At 39.7% G+C, this 19,803-nt stretch overlaps 1 protein-coding gene across 1 annotated transcript in view; it reads left to right on the forward strand.

Moving 5' to 3' along the window:
* DACH1 (dachshund family transcription factor 1) overlaps positions 1–19,803 on the forward strand; it is a 454,001-nt gene that overhangs the window by 287,500 nt on the left and 146,698 nt on the right. The window contains 1 exon segment of the mRNA XM_058185826.1: positions 17,382–17,554. Within this exon segment, the coding sequence (XP_058041809.1) occupies positions 17,382–17,554 (173 nt within the window).

Here is a 19,803-nt window from a genome sequence, read left to right on the forward strand (position 1 = left end):
ACCTCACAATCAGGAGGCTGTGAGTTCTATCCTAGGTAGAGGCAGCTATTTCTCTCTCTGGGCACATTGAGAATATATCTGCTGAACAAACCTCCACATTGGCAACAGGAAGGGCATCTGGCCATTAAATGCTCTGCTAGCTCCACTCATTTGCCCAGACTCCACCCTACAAGGGATTATGGGGTCATTAAATGATGATGATGATGATGATGATGATGACTGGGAGTGTCTATGGAGATTCTCAGTCATCCAGGTCATGGTTGTCCCAAAACTGTTTTTCCAAGAGGCAACTGGACTTTTTGTTTTTCCCTTGAAGACTTGTCTCTTCTCATCCAATAAGCTTCTTCAAAGAAAATGTCTTCAAACCCTCCCCCCCCAAAAAACCAAACCAGAAAGTCCAGTTGCCTCTTGAAAAAGCACCTTTGGAGGACACTACAAATTGTTTTCAACAATTTAGTCAAAAAATAACCGGTTGTGTCACATCAGGGATCCATTCAGAGGAACTTATTTTTGAAACAGGATATTGAAATATAGTCTAAAGGGCAGCAAAAGTAGCTTTGCATGGCAACAGCGGTATTTTTAGACTATCATAAAGCAAAGCTCTTGTCAAATATAAATCTTTAATAAATATACAAAACTTGCTTAGCTCTCCACATTACAGTAAGACTCCGAGCTCCTTTGTGTTTCCTGTTGAATATCCGAATGATAAGCTTGATTTTATGTATATATATTTAGACACACATGCACATATCATCCTCGGATGGATTATTACATCTTTCATACAATGTCTTCCAGGTTGTAGTTGATATTCAAAGCTTTGAACAATTCTCCTGTAGCAAATGTAATTGATAGAGAATCTCTGCCATATAAGAGTAACGAGGTATTTCTCCCTTACTTTAATCTACCCTTCCCTCTTGGCAGTTTATTATGTTTTGAATTTACGCCTTTTGTAGATCTGTAAGCTATCTTTCTTATGGAAATTAATCCTTTTAGAAGATTTGTGCTCTCATTTTCAAACACTAATACGGGCATTCAAGTGTCCCATTATTCGGGACCAGATGGCTTTTTATCTAGTGATATTTACTTCAAAAACCCCAGCTAAATGCTATCATAGATTAAATTTGGGGCAGAGGACAACTTATTATTACAGAAAAAAAAAAAAAGAAAGAAGAAGAAGAGTTAGAATTTTGCAATAAAATTGCAGCCCATGGCATAATAGGGAGTTGATTATAATGGAAACATCTTGTAAGGTTTTGGGTGGGGGAATTCACAAAAGGAAATATTTTCTGGACATTAAAAGGTGGAATCTGGAATTTCCTGCTCCGAACCACAATGTAAAGAGTAATTTGTTACAAGTTGTCACAAGTTCAGTAGGATCAAAAACAACAAAATAGCCACCTATGTGTTCAAAATTCCAATGTTTTTTGAAAATGCTTGACACATGGTCAATTTTTTAACTTGCCGCAGATATTCTTACCTCGAATGCCAAAATGGTTCAAAAGGCAAATAAGCCAACAATATATATCCCAAAGGTGCTTTTTCAAGAGGCAACTGGTCTTGCTTTGTTTTTCCTTGAAGGCATTTTGCTTCTCATCCTAGAAGCTTCTTCAGTTCTGACTTCAAAACTGAAGAAGCTTCTTGGGTAAGAAGTGAAATATCTTCAAGGGAAAAAAAAGTCCAGTTGCCTCTTGAAAAAAAACACCCTTGGGACAACCTTGACCTGGATGAATCAGAATCTCCACCAACAATATATAGTTTATCTCTTGGCCTTCATCCAAGAGTTAAACTCTATATTCAGTGTTAAGTTTCCTTATGAGTATATCCCTAGTCGAGCTCAAACTGGTTGTTAAGGGGTACATAAAATTGGGATTTTATTTGTCAAGAGTCCACAAAAATGGCTTTGGGGTCAAAATAAGGACCCTGATATAGGAATCTTCTGTTTTTGTTTTTGTTTTACTATTAGTTTGTCCAATTGGCACATTTAGATAAATTACAAAGAAATAAATGCTTTAAAACTTTTAATAAGCTATTTCTTAGTCCTTCAGCTGACAAAAGTTTTACACGGAATTTTATTATTATATGTTCTGTTATAAATTTTGGTGTAGCATGGAATTACATGGAAATGGATGATATTATAGATGTAATAAAAGCCAGGCCCCCATAAACAATTTATTACATAAATTGCATTAAAATGGCCTGCCTTTTTCTTCTAAACACTTATTTATTCTGACGCAGAATGGTTGAACATTCCTAAATACAGTAAGAATTCCTTTGGGGGACAAAAGAAACAACATTAATAAAATAGATTATTATTAGCCTATGGGGTCTGGCTTTTAACTACATTTAAAATCTAAATTTAAATATCATCAGCATTTAAACATAAATAAAAAGTAAGAAATACAGAGTCTTGAATACTAAAAAAAAAGATTTATTTTCATTTGACATGTGAATATTCATATTCCTCAAATTTTAAAAATCCTCTACAAAATAAAGCCTGCCTGAGCGTAAATGTTTGTCGGTGCTGTCCCATTTAAGACGCACAGAAATTCAAAAAAAGAGAGATGTTCTTCCACTGCAATTTCTTACATAAATCAAAGTAGAAATAAGACACATTTTACAATTCAATTTAAGTTCCCACTGAGACAATAATGTTGCAAGCTGTGCATTTTGCAAAGTAATATAGTAATGTCTAGTTTGCATTTTTTAAAAACCAAATTAATCACACTTTATTGAATATGTTGCAGCAAACCTAAAATTCATCTATTATTAAAAAAAAATCTTCAGCAGCAAACACAAACTATATTTTATACATAAAGGACAAACTCATTTATTCATTAGGATAAAACACTGGGAGCTGGCATTCTGTAACTATGAAAGAAATGACATTTGCTACCTTTACTACTTTGAATATTTAAACACATCCTATTCAAAAACGGCTGCTTGAAAAATGGTTCTAATAATATATTGTGTTAATAGACCAACAGACGACTAGTGAAATCAAGGATAAGTAAATGCAAGGCTTTCCCCATAAAGCAGAAAGGGAAGCCAGATGCTATTTACTGATCAAGAACAATAAAAGCAAATCACATGCACACCCAAATTATTGCGATGTTTATTGATTGTAGTTGCCATCTGTCTATTTTGCATGGTTGTTTTTTTTTTCAAGGAAATGCACGTTCAAAAGTGCATTTTCCTCCAAAGTGTGGCACAACCAATTGGACAAATGTCAGATAGGTATGTTTTGTCCAAATAAATGAGAATATATCTTTATTGAAATGCTTCGAATTTAGGGAGGTTGCACTGCCATACAGTATTTGTGTGGAAAAGAAGGTATTTTATATTAATTAAAGAATTAAATATAATAACTGAATAAATAATACACTTGGTGTCAATGACCAAGGTGCCAAGTTAAAACTGGGAGACTGTGAGTTCTAGTCCTGCTTAGGTTGGATGATCTTGAGCCAGTCACTCTTTTTCAGCCCCGGGAATTCAGAAGTATCTTCCTGGATCCAGGATATGATTAATTATTAGTTAATTGCTACTTTACTATTATAAGTCACATATCCCTTTATCTTGCTACAGATTGATTGCCAAATAGATGGAGCAGTTGATATCATTTGTTTGTTGTTGTTAGTTGCGAAGTCGTGTCTGACCCATCGCAACCCCCATGGACAATGTTCCTCCAGGCCTTCCTATCCTCTATCATCCTCTGGAGTCCATTTAACTCATACCTACTGCTTCAGTGACTCCAGTCAGCCACCTCCTTCTCTGTCGTCCCCTTCTTCTTTTGTCCTCCATCTTTCCCAGCATTAGGCTCTTCTCCAGTGAGTCCTTCCTTCTCATTAGGTGGCCAAAGTATTTCAGTTTCATCTTCAGGATCTGGCAGTTTTCTGTTACATATGGAGAATTCCACGATCTCTTTGAATACTATCATAATTCTTTACTTAGACTGCCTAATCTAATGTCCCGTAGCTGCACAACTTAAGTTTGTTTCCATATCCACGTCTACTTTTTAAGCCCTTTGAAAATATTTGTTAACTTCTAAAGAATTCTAGTTCTGGAGAACTCATGAGAATATCTTGGACATCCAAGAAAACAAAGCAATGGGCCAAATCAAACCAGAATTCTTCCTCAAGGCACAAATGACCTGCTCAAATTGTGCTATTTCAGACTCTCAGAAACCTGATTCTCTGGAAAAAGAGAGTGCTGGAAAAGGTGGAAGGACAGAGAAAAAAAGGCTGACCAGCACAAAAGTGGATGGATTCTGTTATGGTGGGGGTACCATTTGGAGCAGCGGTTACCAACTGGTGGTTGGAGCAGTGGACCACTGGTGGTCCACGAGAAAATTTTGGTGGTCCCCAGAAAAATTGTTTGCATTTTTTTTATATTGCACTAAATCAAGGGTCTTCAAACTATGGTCCCTGGGACAGATATGTGCAATGAATGTTTGTGTTGCTGCAGAGAGTCTCCCCCTTTGGGGTCTTTTTGTATGGGTCAAAGGGGGGCAGAAATTCCAACTTGGGGTCTGCTTCAGCCTCCTGGTGTGAGGCTTTGGGGGAAGGCTGGAGGGAAGTGCCACTGGTGAAAGAGAGAAAAGGACCTTGTTCCAGTAGGACTGCCTCATGGCCTGGAACTGGCTGACCATCTCAGCCCGCTAAGTCTCCAGGTGCTGATACCTGGCCTTCCACTCCTGCCCGTTTCCCTCTGCTTGAAAAGCCTATGCTCCAAGTCCTCAGTGAGGTCCTTCTACTGAGCCTCCTTCTTCGTCAGATCCAATTTGAACTGAGCTGTTTTGCCAACTCTTTCTTGTGGTGGCTTTTAGCTCCAACAACTTCCTGTTGGGGCCCTAAGGAGCCCGGGGGGAGAGGCGAGGAGTGGCTGGGAGGGGAGGGGCGAGTAGAGGCTGGTGAGGCACCCCTCAATGTGAGTGACATCGAGTTGGCCATGCCCACCCAGTCACATGACCACCTAGCCACGCCCACCCAGCCAGTCATTAGACAGATATTAGTGGTTCTCAGGATTTAAAATTATGAATTTAGTGGTCCCTGAGGTCTGAAAGGTTGGTGACTCCTGATTTGGAGAACAGATTAGGAATAGATCATTATGTAGAACATTCCTTTGTGGTTTCTAGGACCTGAAAATGTCTACAGGGCACATAATCAAAGTCTAAAAAAAATAAGAAACAGGATAAAATTGGGTATTAAAAGTCAAGCACTTATAAAGAGCTGTAGTTCTACATCTATGTTTAGAAATAATTATGTATCATCTCCAACATATAAAGCTTCATGCAGCTCATCAGCCACGATTAGTGATACACTAGGACAGGGGTGACAAACGTAAAGCCCGCAAGCCAGATCTGTCTCTCAGGGTGCTTAGATCTGGCCCACAGGGCCACCCGGGAAACAATGAAGGACAAGCCCACACAGCCTCTGCCAGTGAAAATGGAGCTTGCGAGGGCTGCCTGCGGCCCTCCTGAGTTCCATTTTTGCTGTCAGAGGGTTGCAAGAGGCCGTTACAGCTGAAAACGGAGCTTGGGAGCCCATTTTCTCTGGCAGAGTGCTCGGCCCACCACAGGCGCTCCTGACACGAGTGGCATTGAGCTGGCCACACCTACTCTGGCCATGCCCACCCGGCCTCCTGAGATCAACCACAATCCTGATGTGGCCCTCAAAAAAATCAAGTTTGACACTCCTGCACTAGTATTGTGAGAACAACTACAGCTATCGTATAGTCGTTTGAATATTTATCTGGTCACAAAATGCTTTCCTTTCATTTATGGCAAATGGTGGAGACCTCCAAAATAAACATAAATGAGATTGGTTTCTAATATGTCAATCTTTCTAGATACCTGCCCTTCGTATCACAGCATGTTTCTGAAGTCAAGGTAAAGGTAAAGGTTCCCTCGCACATACGTGCTAGTCGTTGCCGACTCTAGGGGGCGGTGCTCATCTCTGTTTCAAAGCCGAAGAGCCAGTGCTGTCCGAAGACGTCTCCATGGTCATGTGGCCAGCATGACTCAACACCAAAGGCACACAGAACGCTGTTACCTTCCCACCAAAAGTGGTCCCTATTTTTTCTACTTGCATTTTTACGTGCTTTCGAAACTGCTAGGTTGGCAGAAGCTGGGACAAGTAACGGGAGCTCACCCCGTTACACGGCAGCACTAGGGATTTGAACCGCTGAGCTGCCGACCTTTTGATCGACAAGCTCAACATCCTAGCCCCTGAGCCACCGCATCCCTTCTTTCTGAAGTCAAATAATTATTCCTCTAATACACCTTTTTTCAATACAGCCAAGCTTTGTATTAAATAGAAACCTTCCTCTGAAGATCTTAAAGCTTTACAAAGGGTTAGTGTGTTTCTCTTTCCATATGGCAACAGAACGGCTAATGCTTCAGCTTTATCCCAAAGAAGTAAAGTGGAATATATATTGACATTTTGAGGAAAGAGAACCAAATGTTTGATTTGGATGATTATACTGAAGAGGATCCATCATTTATTGAAGCACCAAAGTGATTATCTTTCAGCAGATGGATTGCAGGCAATTTTGTCATAGATGATAATCACACAAAAAATGGAATATGATCTCAAAGACCAAGACTGGGATTATGGTTGTGTTAAGTGACCCAGAAGGGCTGAAACTACCTGTCACATTTCATGCAGGAATGTCTCCATGACAAATAGAGCTCATATAACGATACAAAATATATGAGTGAAATATATGTAGAAAGGTAACAATTCTAGCCCGTTTAATCTTCTTGACATGAACCTGACTTGCAAAGTATCTGGAAATTTCAGGTGGTATGAAATGCCACCCTTTGGTTGCTAACTGTTGTAAGGTGTTGGAATATAATACATTATTATTTTTCCGGTTGCCAAAAAATAAATAAAAAAAAATAAAAAAATTAAAAAAAAAAAAAGCTTCAATCCAAAAAAAAAATCCCTCTGGAAAAAAAAAGGGGGGTTATGTAGCAAACTTCAAAAACCGCTACAAAAATATCTGCAATCAAATAAAAACAGAATGTAACACTTACCACACCAAGCAGGAAGAAGACGTTCTACGCACTAATTCCAATCGTGCTTTCTATAATTTTGTGAACAATAAACTTAAAGAAACAAGATCCATTCCACCACTAAAAGAACCTAACGGCAAAGAATGTACTGACGAAACAGTTAAAGCAAACCTCTTTAACACATTCTTCAGCTCAGTCTTTGTAAACAGTGATGGCTCATATCCGACATTCCTCAATCGTACCAAAAATGTTAACAACGACTTAACTCAAATAGACTTCACAGAAGATAATGTTGAAAAAGCCCTTCACAACCTGAAACCATCATTATCTATTAGACCAGATGGACTATGTGCATACTTTTTTAAAAAAACTTTCAATTAATATAGCTGAACCCCTAAGCATAATCTTTAATAAAGCATTCACAACTAGTTCCCTTCCAAAACTCTGGTCTCTAGCCACAGTCATCCCCATCTTCAAAAAAATAAAAAAATAAAAATTAAAAAAAAAAGCTTCAATCCAAAAAAAAATCCTCTGGAAAAAAAGGGGGTTATGTATCATCTCCAACATATAAAGCTTCATGCAGCTCATCAGCCACGATTAGTGATACACTAGGACAGGGGTGACAAACGTAAAGCCCGCAAGCCAGATCTGTCTCTCAGGGTGCTTAGATCTGGCCCACAGGGCCACCCGGGAAACAATGAAGGACCAGCCCACACAGCCTCTGCCAGTGAAAATGGAGCTTGCGAGGGCTGCCTGCGGCCCTCCTGAGTTCCATTTTTGCTGTCAGAGGGTTGCAAGAGGCCGTTACAGCTGAAAACGGAGCTTGGGAGCCCATTTTCTCTGGCAGAGTGCTCGGCCCACCACAGGCGCTCCTGACACGAGTGGCATTGAGCTGGCCACACCTACTCTGGCCATGCCCACCCGGCCTCCTGAGATCAACCACAATCCTGATGTGGCCCTCAATAAAATCAAGTTTGACACTCCTGCACTAGTATTGTGAGAACAACTACAGCTATCGTATAGTCGTTTGAATATTTATCTGGTCACAAAAGGCTTTCCTTTCATTTATGGCAAAGGGTGGAGACCTCCAAAATAAACATAAATGAGATTGGTTTCTAATATGTCAATCTTTCTAGATACCTGCCCTTCGTATCACAGCATGTTTCTGAAGTCAAGGTAAAGGTAAAGGTTCCCTCGCACATACGTGCTAGTCGTTGCCGACTCTAGGGGGCGGTGCTCATCTCTTTTTCAAAGCCAAAGAGCCAGTGCTGTCCGAAGACGTCTCCATGGTCATGTGGCCAGCATGACTCAACACCAAAGGCACACAGAACGCTGTTACCTTCCCACCAAAAGTGGTCCCTATTTTTTCTACTTGCATTTTTACGTGCTTTCGAAACTGCTAGGTTGGCAGAAGCTGGGACAAGTAACGGGAGCTCACCCCGTTACACGGCAGCACTAGGGATTTGAACCGCTGAGCTGCCGACCTTTTGATCGACAAGCTCAACATCCTAGCCCCTGAGCCACCGCATCCCTTCTTTCTGAAGTCAAATAATTATTCCTCTAATACACCTTTTTTCAATACAGCCAAGCTTTGTATTAAATAGAAACCTTCCTCTGAAGATCTTAAAGCTTTACAAAGGGTTAGTGTGTTTCTCTTTCCATATGGCAACAGAACGGCTAATGCTTCAGCTTTATCCCAAAGAAGTAAAGTGGAATATATATTGACATTTTGAGGAAAGAGAACCAAATGTTTGGTTTGGATGATTATACTGAAGAGGATCCATCATTTATTGAAGCACCAAAGTGATTATCTTTCAGCAGATGGATTGCAGGCAATTTTGTCATAGATGATAATCACACAAAAAATGGAATATGATCTCAAAGACCAAGACTGGGATTATGGTTGTGTTAAGTGACCCAGAAGGGCTGAAACTACCTGTCACATTTCATGCAGGAATGTCTCCATGACAAATAGAGCTCATATAACGATACAAAATATATGAGTGAAATATATGTAGAAAGGTAACAATTCTAGCCCGTTTAATCTTCTTGACATGAACCTGACTTGCAAAGTATCTGGAAATTTCAGGTGGTATGAAATGCCACCCTTTGGTTGCTAACTGTTGTAAGGTGTTGGAATATAATACATTATTATTTTTCCGGTTGCCAAAAAAAAAATAAAAAAAAATAAATAAATTAAAAAAAAAAAGCTTCAATCCAAAAAAAAAATCCCTCTGGAAAAAAAAAGGGGGGTTATGTAGCAAACTTCAAAAACCACTACAAAAATATCTGCAATCTGCAATCTGCAAAATAAAAACAGAATGTAACACTTACCACACCAAGCAGGAAGAAGACGTTCTACGCACTAATTCCAATCGTGCTTTCTATAATTTTGTGAACAATAAACTTAAAGAAACAAGATCCATTCCACCACTAAAAGAACCTAACGGCAAAGAATGTACTGACGAAACAGTTAAAGCAAACCTCTTTAACACATTCTTCAGCTCAGTCTTTGTAAACAATGATGGCTCATATCCGACATTCCTCAATCGTACCAAAAATGTTAACAACGACTTAACTCATATAGACTTCACAGAAGATAATGTTGAAAAAGCCCTTCACAACCTGAAACCATCATTATCTATTAGACCAGATGGACTATGTGCATACTTTTTTTAAAAAACTTTCAATTAATATAGCTGAACCCCTAAGCATAATCTTTAATAAAGCATTCACAACTAGTTCCCTTCCAAAACTCTGGTCTCTAGCCACAGTCATCCCCATCTTCAAAAAAATAAAAAAATAAAAATTAAAAAAAAAGTCACGTTGGACATAATTCAAGTGTTGATTTACCTTCGAAAGTCCTAAATATCTTGGAACTGGCTATCCAAAGACTCCCTATTCAGATACCAAGGTCAGCTGAAGAAGATGCTTCTGAAAGAGCCCTCACTTTTGCTAGCAAATCTAGAAGGACCTCTCTTGGCGTCTCTTCCTGCTCATGGGGTGCTCTTTATCTAAGGATACATTTTCCACCTGTTCATTTTGCTTTCAGGAAATATATACAGAAATATATACATATTTTGTCAGGCTTTCCCTGGTTATCAGTTTATTACTTAACTATTTGTGTTTTAACTTTTTTTTTTCCTTTTTAAGCGGGTCTCTCTTGGCTTAAGGGACGCGGTGGCTCAGGGGCTAAGACAGCTGAGCATGTCGATCGAAAGGTCGGCAGTTCAGCGGTTCGAATCCCTAGTGCTGCCGTGTACCCAGCTTCTGCCAACCTAGCAGTTTCGAAAGCACGTAAAAATGCAAGTAGAAAAAATAGGGACCACCTTTGGTGGGAAAGTAACAGCGTTCCGTGCACCTTTGGTGTTGAGTCATGCCGGCCACATGACCACAGAGACGTCTTCGGACAGCGCTGGCTCTTCGGCCTTGAAACGGAGATGAGCACCGCCCCCTAGAGTCAGGAACGACTAGCACGTATGTGCGAGGGGAACCTTTACCTTTACCTCTTGGCTTAAACAGCAAGCTGTACTATGTCAATTCTTCCCCAACAGAAAAGTGACCTGTAAATCAAGTCCTCTAATAAATAAATATAGAATGCACATGAAAACAAACAAACAAACAACGACCATGCATTCTGGTCACACTTCTAGACATTCTGGTCTAGAAAGAGAGCATCAAGAGGACAAATGCTAAGAAGAGATTGTAAGGAATGGGCAGAGAGCCCAACAATTTTTTCTGCATATCTGAAGTAGAGGCTTATTTCCACAGTCCAGAAGTCTGTTGGGGGAATAAGAGTGAAGGGAGTTAGAAGTTCAGCCAAAACATACTGTACTAGAACAACCTTAAAGATTAAATTGGCGAAAGCCAGGATATAGGAAGGCTTCTGACTTATTTTATTTATTTTATTTATTTATTTATTTTGTCACAACAATATATGTAAGTATCATACAAAAAGATTATATAGTATATAAACATATATATGAGTAAATATTATTTATTTTATTTATTTATTTATTTATTTATTTATTTATTTATTTATTTATTTATTTATTTATTTATTTATTTATTTATTTATTTATTTATTTATTTATTTATTTATTTATTTATTTATTTATTTATTTTGTCACAACAATATATGTAAGTATCATACAAAAAGATTATATAGTATATAAACATATATATGAGTAAATATTAGGAGGTATAAGCATATATATATATATATATATATATATATATATGAGGAAGAAAAGAAAAACAATAGGACAGGAACGGTAGGCACGTTTGTGCTCTTATGCACGCCCCTTATGGTCCTCTTAGGAATGGGGTGAGGTCAATATTTTTGGATAAAGCTTTTAGGTTTATGGGAAGAGACCACAGAGTCAGGTAAAGTATTCCAAGTACTGATGATTCTGTTACAGAAGTCATATTTTCTGCAATCTAGATTAAAGCGGTTGACATTAAGTTTAAATCTATTGTTTGCTCTTGTATTATTGCAATTAAAGCTGAAGTAGTCTTTAACAGGAAGGACATTACAATAGATGATTCTATGAGTTAAACTTGGGTCTTGTTGAAGGCGACGGAGTTCCAAGTTTTCTAAGCCTAGGATTTCAAGTCTGGTGGGGTAAGGTATTTTGTTGTTTTCAGAGGAATGGAGAACTCTTCTTGTAAAATATTTCTGGACACGTTCAATTGTATTGATGTCAGAGATGTGGTGAGGGTTCCAAACAGGCAAGCTGTATTCTAGAATTGGTCTAGCAAATGTTTTCTATGCTCTTGGGGGGGTCTGAGCTTTGGTCTAATTAGATTATGAACAACCTTTTCTGAAGACAAGGAAGAAGTTTTCAGAGTACCGCTAAGAAAAACAAGGTGGCTCTTTATTATTTCATTGTGATAGCTCCTTATTCTTCTCCCAAAGGTTAAGCTAAGCAATAGACTTAGAATAACTTTATTATCACTAGCGTACACTAATCGCATACATTAAAATGCAAAATTGTCGAGATTGTTTGCTTAACCAAATGGTAGCGCGGTTAAAAAAAAAAGTATCACGTATATCATGAATTGGGTTTTACCATTTTTATTTATTTATTTTTATTTATTTATTTATTTATTTGTCGCAACATTATATACAGGAACATATATTGAAAGGAAACAATAGGACAGGAACGGTAGGCACGTTTGTGCTCTTATGCACGCCCCTTATGGTCCCCTTAGGAATGGGGTGAGGTCAATAGTAGAGAGTTTTTGGTTAAAGCTTTTAGGATTATGGGAAGAGACCACAGTCAGGTAAAGTATTCCAAGCACTGATGTTTCTGTTACAGAAGTCATATTTTCTGCAATCTAGATTAAAGCGGTTGATATTAAGTTTAAATCTATTGGTTGCTCTTGTATTATTGCAATTAAAGCTGAAGTAGTCTTTAACAGGAAGGACATTACAATAGATGATTCTATGAGTTAAACTTAGGTCTTGTCGAAGGCGACGGAGTTCCAAGTTTTCTAATCCCAGGATTTCAAGTCTGGTGGGGTAAGGTATTTTGTTGTTTTCAGAGGAATGGAGAACTCTTCTTGTAAAATATTTCTGGACACATTCAATTGTATTGATGTCAGAGATGTGGTGAGGGTTCCAAACAGGCGAGCTGTATTCTAGAATTGGTCTAGCAAATGTTTTATATGCTCTTGGGGGGTCTGAGCTTTGGTTCAATTAGATTATGAACAACCTTTTCTGAAGACAAGGATGAAGTTTTCAGAGTACCGCTAAGAAAAACAAGGTGGCTCTTTATTATTTCATTGTGATAGCTCCTTATTCTTCTCCCAAAGGTTAAGCTAAGCAATAGACTTAGAATAACTTTATTATCACTAGCGTACACTAATCGCATACATTAAAATGCAAAATTGTCGAGATTGTTTGCTTAACCAAATGGTAGCGCGGTTAAAAAATAAAGTATCACGTATATCATGAATTGGGTTTTACCATTTTTATTTATTTATTTTTATTTATTTATTTATTTGTCACAACATTATATACAGGAACATATATTGAAAGGAAACAATAGGACAGGAACGGTAGGCACTTTTGTGCACTTATGCACGCCCCTTATAGTCCTCTTAAGAATGGGGTGAGGTCAATGGTAGACAGTTTTTGGTTAAAGCTTTTAGGAGTTGGAGAGGAGACCACTGAGTCAGGTAGTGTATTCCAAGCATTAACTTGTAGCTTCCTTAATTAAAAGGTATGCAACTTTGAGTAGAATAAAGGCATTGTTGTCCAGTTTTATGTGTCCCTGAAGTGCTGGGAATCCCCTGATCTTGTAACATTTTTCACCTTAATTGATTACATAAAGAAGTTAAAATGTCAGGAACAACAAATGTAAATCTCATGCCTACTGAGATTTCCAAAAACACGATTATTTCATTTTAAATAATGAATAATAAAGTTATGTTAGGATCCAATCTGGGTCCGTCACTGGGATCAGGGCAGGGGTGCTCTTCAGCAGGTTCTGACAGGCTCTGGAGAACTGGTAGCAGAAATTTTGAGCAGTTCGGAGAACCGGCAAATACCACCTCTGGCTGGTCCCAGAGTGAGGTGGGAATGGAGATTTTGCAATATCCTTCCCCCCAGGAGTGGGGAGGGAATGGGGAGTTTGCAATATCCTTCCCCTGCCATGCCCACCAAGCCACACCCACCAAGCAACACCACGCCCACCAAGCCACGCCCACAGAACCAGTAGTAAAAGAATTTGAATTCCACCACTGGATCAGAGGTTTTGTCTTCTGAACTTTTGGATTCATGCTGGAGCCCATCCTCAAGGAACTTCTCTCCAGCACGAGTCCGAAAGCTCAGAAGTTAAAACATCCGGTTCAGGTGACTGACCCAGATTGGATCCTTCAGCATTAGCCTGGGACACATACATTTGGCTTCATTCATGAAAGTTGTGTTAACTACAGGTGTACATATTGGGAAGTCAACGTGAAACTGAATCTCAATCGAACTTGGCGGGGGGGGCAGAGGAGAGGGTGTCTGTTAATCTCCATTTCTGTTACTGTCAGCTTCAGAGAATGTCATATCAGCGCCGTCATTACACCAATGAAGTAGATTGTCTCATTTCTACCATGTTATGCCATTGGTTTAATGCAGCGGTTCTCAACCTGTGGGTCGCGACCCCGTTGGGGGTCGAATGATGATTTGCCAGGGGTCGCCTAAGACCATCGGAAATATGGGAAGTATACTTGCGAGTCGAAGAATCGCGCTGCAATGGTTGACTCCACAAGCCAGCTGCAGGCTCTTCAAATTGCTAGCTTCACGCGCGATGAATTAAAAAAGAGAGAAATCTTTGCTCTGATGTCTCCCTCTCAAGCCAGCTGCAATCACTCCCAATCGCTAGCCTAATCTGGCTTCAGGCACGATAAACTTAACAGGGGAGGAGTCTCCGCTTTAATGCCTCCGTCCTCAAGGCAATCGCAAGCAGTTCAGATCGCTAGCCAATATGGCTTCAGGCGCGATAAATTCAAAACGAAAATAATTTTACGGTTGGGGTCGCCACATCGTGGGGAATTGTATTAAAGGGGTCGCAGCACTATAAAGGTTGAGAACCACTGGTTTAATGACACCATTATGAAAATGCTGTGGGTAAAAACAACAATAACAGCCGTTGCATCCGGAAGACAGTGAAGTTCCATACTATCTAACGGATTTTAGTGGATTGGGAATGATGTTTATTTAAGTCGGTTGGTGTAGAAAGTTCCTTGATTACAGATGGTTTCGGGGGCTTCCTAAAGGGCTGGTGGCTTGGTCTATCCACATGTAAATGGGTTTCTTCCAGTCTTTGTGAATAAAGGAGAGTTGTTGGTGGGTTTTTTTCGGAAGAGCTGTGACTAAATTTTTGGCTAGGTAATTCTACAGCATGATTACCTATGCAAGCAATATTGTACTGACAACTAGTGGCAAATTATAGACATTAACAAGTATCAAAGGCAGGAAGGGGAACTAAGCATAGATGTAAATAGAAGAAGCTGTTACCCTAAATTAGATAAGCCACAGCAAAGCAAGCATATTTATTTATTATGTATGAGATTCGTAAGTCTACTTAAAAGATATGCAATAGTTAATTGTTGACTCCATTAGTAGAGAAAATGATTTTAAATATAAAGTGAATTAGGGTATTTATTTACTGATATTATTTGTATATTAAGTACTCTTCATAGTGAGTACTGAGCTTAAAATGCTAACATAAATTGAAGTTAACCAAATGATTGTGTTAATGAGTTTTCATTCTGTTTTTCTATTTACAGCTTCAATTTTGTGTATGTTTCTTCCAGATTAACTATAATTTAACTCATTATACTGATCCAGGAAAGGGTGCATGGGACTGGCCTCCAAGAAAGAGAAAATAAAGACAGCACCAAACTAATAATTAGTTTTTAAAAAAACAACAAACCTAGTTTACAGGCCAAACAGCGAGTTTCTCATGCTCATATCCTTATTTTTTATCTTTTTTTTTTTAGATTCCTGAATACCGGATGAGAAATCTTTTTTTTGCCCCCTCTTAGATTCAGAATGATAAATTTCAGTCCATTCCAAAATTAAGCTCTTTGTTGCATGGAGAAATGTAGGGTTGAATTTTCACTAGGCTAATTTTTGGATTTGTGCTTGAATTGAAGGGATAGTAGGTGTGTGTGTGTGTGTGTGTGTGTGTGTGTGTGTGTGTGTGTGTGAGTGAATGTTTATTTATGTATTTGAGAAAGGAATGATTTGGCTTTTCTCACAGTGATTCAAAGGATCTTTGAAATGATCATGGAATCGTCAACGTTGCAAGCAATGCTATAGATTTTGCCATAATATATATATATATATATATTTGCTATAAATGAAAACGTTGACCGTTAACGGTGATGACAATTGAAACCATCATATTTATATTGCCTCTTTATTTTGCACAATTTGGCAGAATTGCAGAAAGACTTATGTGTACACAACTCATGACTCAGATGATGATAAGGGTAATTCGCACTATCACAGCTGTGCAGGGCTTCACAAAAGTACTTTGCAACAAACAGGAGTTCAGATACGGCATTTATGGGCAACTTATTAAATTAACCACATTTCTTTTCCCCCAGGATCACAGCACAATTGCAGCACTAATATCTAGAGATCCCCCACATCCGGGACATAAAGTGTTTCAACTTCTCCCCTCAGGACACCGCTGTAGGGCATTGCGTGCCAAAACAACCAGACACAAAGACATGTTTTTCCTTCCATGCCATCCCTCTGCTAAACATCTAATTTCCACAGCTCTGTCTTATGCCTAAGGATATCTAGCCACGTAGTAGAGCTGTATTACTATTATCTTCCTCATCTTTCCCATTACCTACTCCTATTGGTATCTTATGACTGTCACTTTGTTGGTTTTATCTTATGATTTATGATTGCTTCTTATGATGTATCACTTTCTTGATTGTATGTACACTGAGAACTGATGCACACGAGACAAATTGTTTGTGTGTCCAATTACACTTGGTCAATAAAGAATTTTCTATTTACCATTATTTTCTATTATTTTCTGTGCTATTCTGCTCTGCTCAGTTCTTCTCTATTCTATTCTACTCTACTCTACTCAAGATCTATTCTATTCTATTCTATTCTATTCTATTCTATTCTATTCTATTCCATTCCAATCCAATCCAATCCAATCCAATCCAATCCAATCCAATCCAATCCTGTCCAAACCATTCCAATTTCTATTCTATTCTATTCTATTCTATTCTGTTCTGTTCTGTTCTGGTCTGGTCTGGTCTGGTCTGTTCTGGTCTGTTCTGGTCTAGTCTAGTCTAGTCTAGTCTAGTCTAGTCTAGTCTAGTCCAGTCCAGTCCAGTCCAGTCCAGTCCAGTCCAGTCCAATCCAATCTCTATTCTATTCTATTCTATTCTATTCTATTCTATTCTATTCTATTCTATTCTATTCTATTCTATTCACATAGTCCCTCAGAGAGTTTTCCTAGAGAATCTTGAATGAAACATTGAAGAAACCTTCCGCCATTGCTTACTATTTTTTGGGAGAGATGTTACATTCCATCCCCACGATTGAAGTGGGAGATTAAATCCCATCATACGCCTTATTCCAAAGGAATCAATTTTCTCAGATAAGCTGGCTCCTATTTCTCTCCAAAGTCCCGGAAACCGTTCCCGCGTAACGTATTACACTGTGATATTGATGGGTAGGATGTTGTCTTGCTAAGGAACGACTGAGTCAAGCTTTATCTGGTAGGTCCTGAACTGACCTTGGTTTCATGTTCAAAACTGTTTGCAACCGTCAGTATTTGATACATCATAAACTTTATTTTTGCTTCCCTCCCCCACCCCCCCACCCCTCCCCCAGGCCTTGAGCTACCGTTCATGATGATGCCCCATCCGCTTATTCCGGTCAGCCTGCCCCCAGCATCTGTCACAATGGCCATGAATCAGATGAACCACCTTACCACAATTGCAAACATGGCTGCCGCAGCACAAGTACAAGGCCCTCCTTCCCGAGTGGAGACGTCTGTGATTAAGGTAGGTATGGCCTCGTTCCGCTCCCCAATGTACCGATAGCCTTCTTGGCCCTTCCTTTCTGCTGTGTGTCTTTTGTTCATAAATTTTGTTCTCAAACCATCTCGTTTTGGTTGCCACAATGTAAAAAAGATGTTGGGAAAGAGTGCAGAGAAGAGCAACGAAGATGATTAGGGGACTCGAGGATAAAACATATAAAGAATGGTTGCTGGAACTGGCTATGTCTAGTCTTATGAAAAGAAGGACTAGGGGTGACTTGATAGCAGTCTTCCGATATCTCAGGGACAGCCACAAAGAAGAGGGAATCAAGCTATTCTCCAAAGCCCCCGAGGGCAGGACAAGAAGCAATGGGTAGAAACTAATCAAGGAGAGAAGCAACTTAGAACTAAGGAGAAATTTTCTGACAGTTAGAACAATCAATCAGTGGAACAACTTGCCTCCAGAAGTTGTGAATGCTCCAACACTGGAAGTTTTTAAGAAGATGTTGGACAACCATTTGTCTGAAGTGGTGTAGTTTTTCCTGCCTAAGCAGGGGGTTGGACTAGAAGACCTGCAAGGTCCCTTCCAACTCTGTTATTCTATTCTATGATCTTTTGCAATTTGAAACAAATTACAATAATTTAAAAATCCTTTTAATTCAGACTCAAATGTTGGAATATGGAAGTGGGAATGGCAGTGGATGCTGCTTTTGCAGCTCAAAATGTGAGTCCAATGAATGTGGGAAGAAGCTTCAGAGAAGTAGTGAAAATTTGGTGATAAAGTCCTCTATTCTTCACGAAGGGCACAAGGACCTTATCCTGACAGTTAATTGCTTGGCTGTAAACAGAAGTATCCCAACTGGCTAGACCGATGGCTAAATGAGAAATGTGTATTGTGAACCTGGGTGCTGGTGTCATAACATCTGGAAAAGAACTGAGATAGGATTACATCATATTTTAAACTTTGCCTGCCTGTCTGTCTGCCCCTCCCTCCCTCCCTCCCTCCCTCCCTCTTTGTCTTGGTAGCATTAGGTTATATTATTATTATTATTATTATTATTATTATTATTATTATTATTATTATTATTATTATTATTATTATTATTATTATTATTATTATTATTTATTGGATTTTTAAACCGCCCTTCTCCCGAAGGACTCAGGGCGGTTTACAGCCAAGATAAAACAACAATAGTATACAAATAAAACAATAAATTAAAAAACTTATTAAACATATGGCCGAATTAAAACATTTAAAATCATAAAAACCCCATAAAATTTATAAAATGTATATCAAATATTAAAACTATTAAAAATCCTATGCCAGTCCTGCGCGAATAAACAAAGAGGTCTTCAGCTCGTGGCGGAAGGTCCGAAGGTCCGGCAGTTGACGAAGTCCAGGGGGAAGTTCATTCCAGAGGGTTGGAGCCCCCACAGAGAAGGCCCTTCCCCTGGGGGCCGCCAGCCGACATTGCTTGGCGGATGGCACCCTGAGAAGTCCCTCTCTGTGCGAGCGTACGGGTCGGTGGGAGGCATTCGGTAGCAGTAGGCGGTCCCGTAAGTACCCTGGCCCTAAGCCATGGAGCGCTTTAAAGATAGTAACCAAAACCTTGAAGTGCACCCGAAAGACCACAGGTCGCCAGTGCAGCCTGTGCAGGAGTGTTCTTACATGGGAGCCACGTGCGGCTCCCTCTATCACCCGCGTAGCTGCATTCTGAACCAACTGGAGCCTCCGGGTGCTCCTCAAGGGGAGCCCCATCTAGAGAGCATTGCAGTAATCCAAGCGAGAGGTAACAAGAGCATGAGTGACCGTGCATAGGGTATCCCGGTCAAGGAAAGGGCGCAACTGGCGAATCAGGCGGACCTGATAAAAAGCTCTTCTGGAGACGGTCGTCAAGTGATCTTCAAAAGACAACTGCCCATCCAGGAGAACGCCCAAGTTGCGCATCCTTTCCACCGGGGCCAATGATTCACCCCTAACAGTCAGCCGCGGCTGCAGCTGACTGTACCAGGGTGCCGGCATCCACAGCCACTCCGTCTTGGAGGGATTGGGCTTGAGCCTGTTTCTCCCCATCCAGACCCATACGGCTTCCAGACACCGGGACAGCACTTCAATAGCTTCGTCGGGATGGCCTGGGGTGGAGAAGTACAGCTGCGTGTCGTCAGCGTACAGTTGGTACCTCACCCCAAAGCCATTGATGATCTCACCCAGCGGCTTCATATAGATGTTGAACAGGAGAGGCGAGAGAATCGACCCCTGTGGCACCCCACACG

The sequence above is a fragment of the Ahaetulla prasina genome, chromosome 5 (genome assembly GCF_028640845.1).
Source record: "Ahaetulla prasina isolate Xishuangbanna chromosome 5, ASM2864084v1, whole genome shotgun sequence".
Lineage (NCBI taxonomy): Eukaryota > Metazoa > Chordata > Lepidosauria > Squamata > Colubridae > Ahaetulla > Ahaetulla prasina.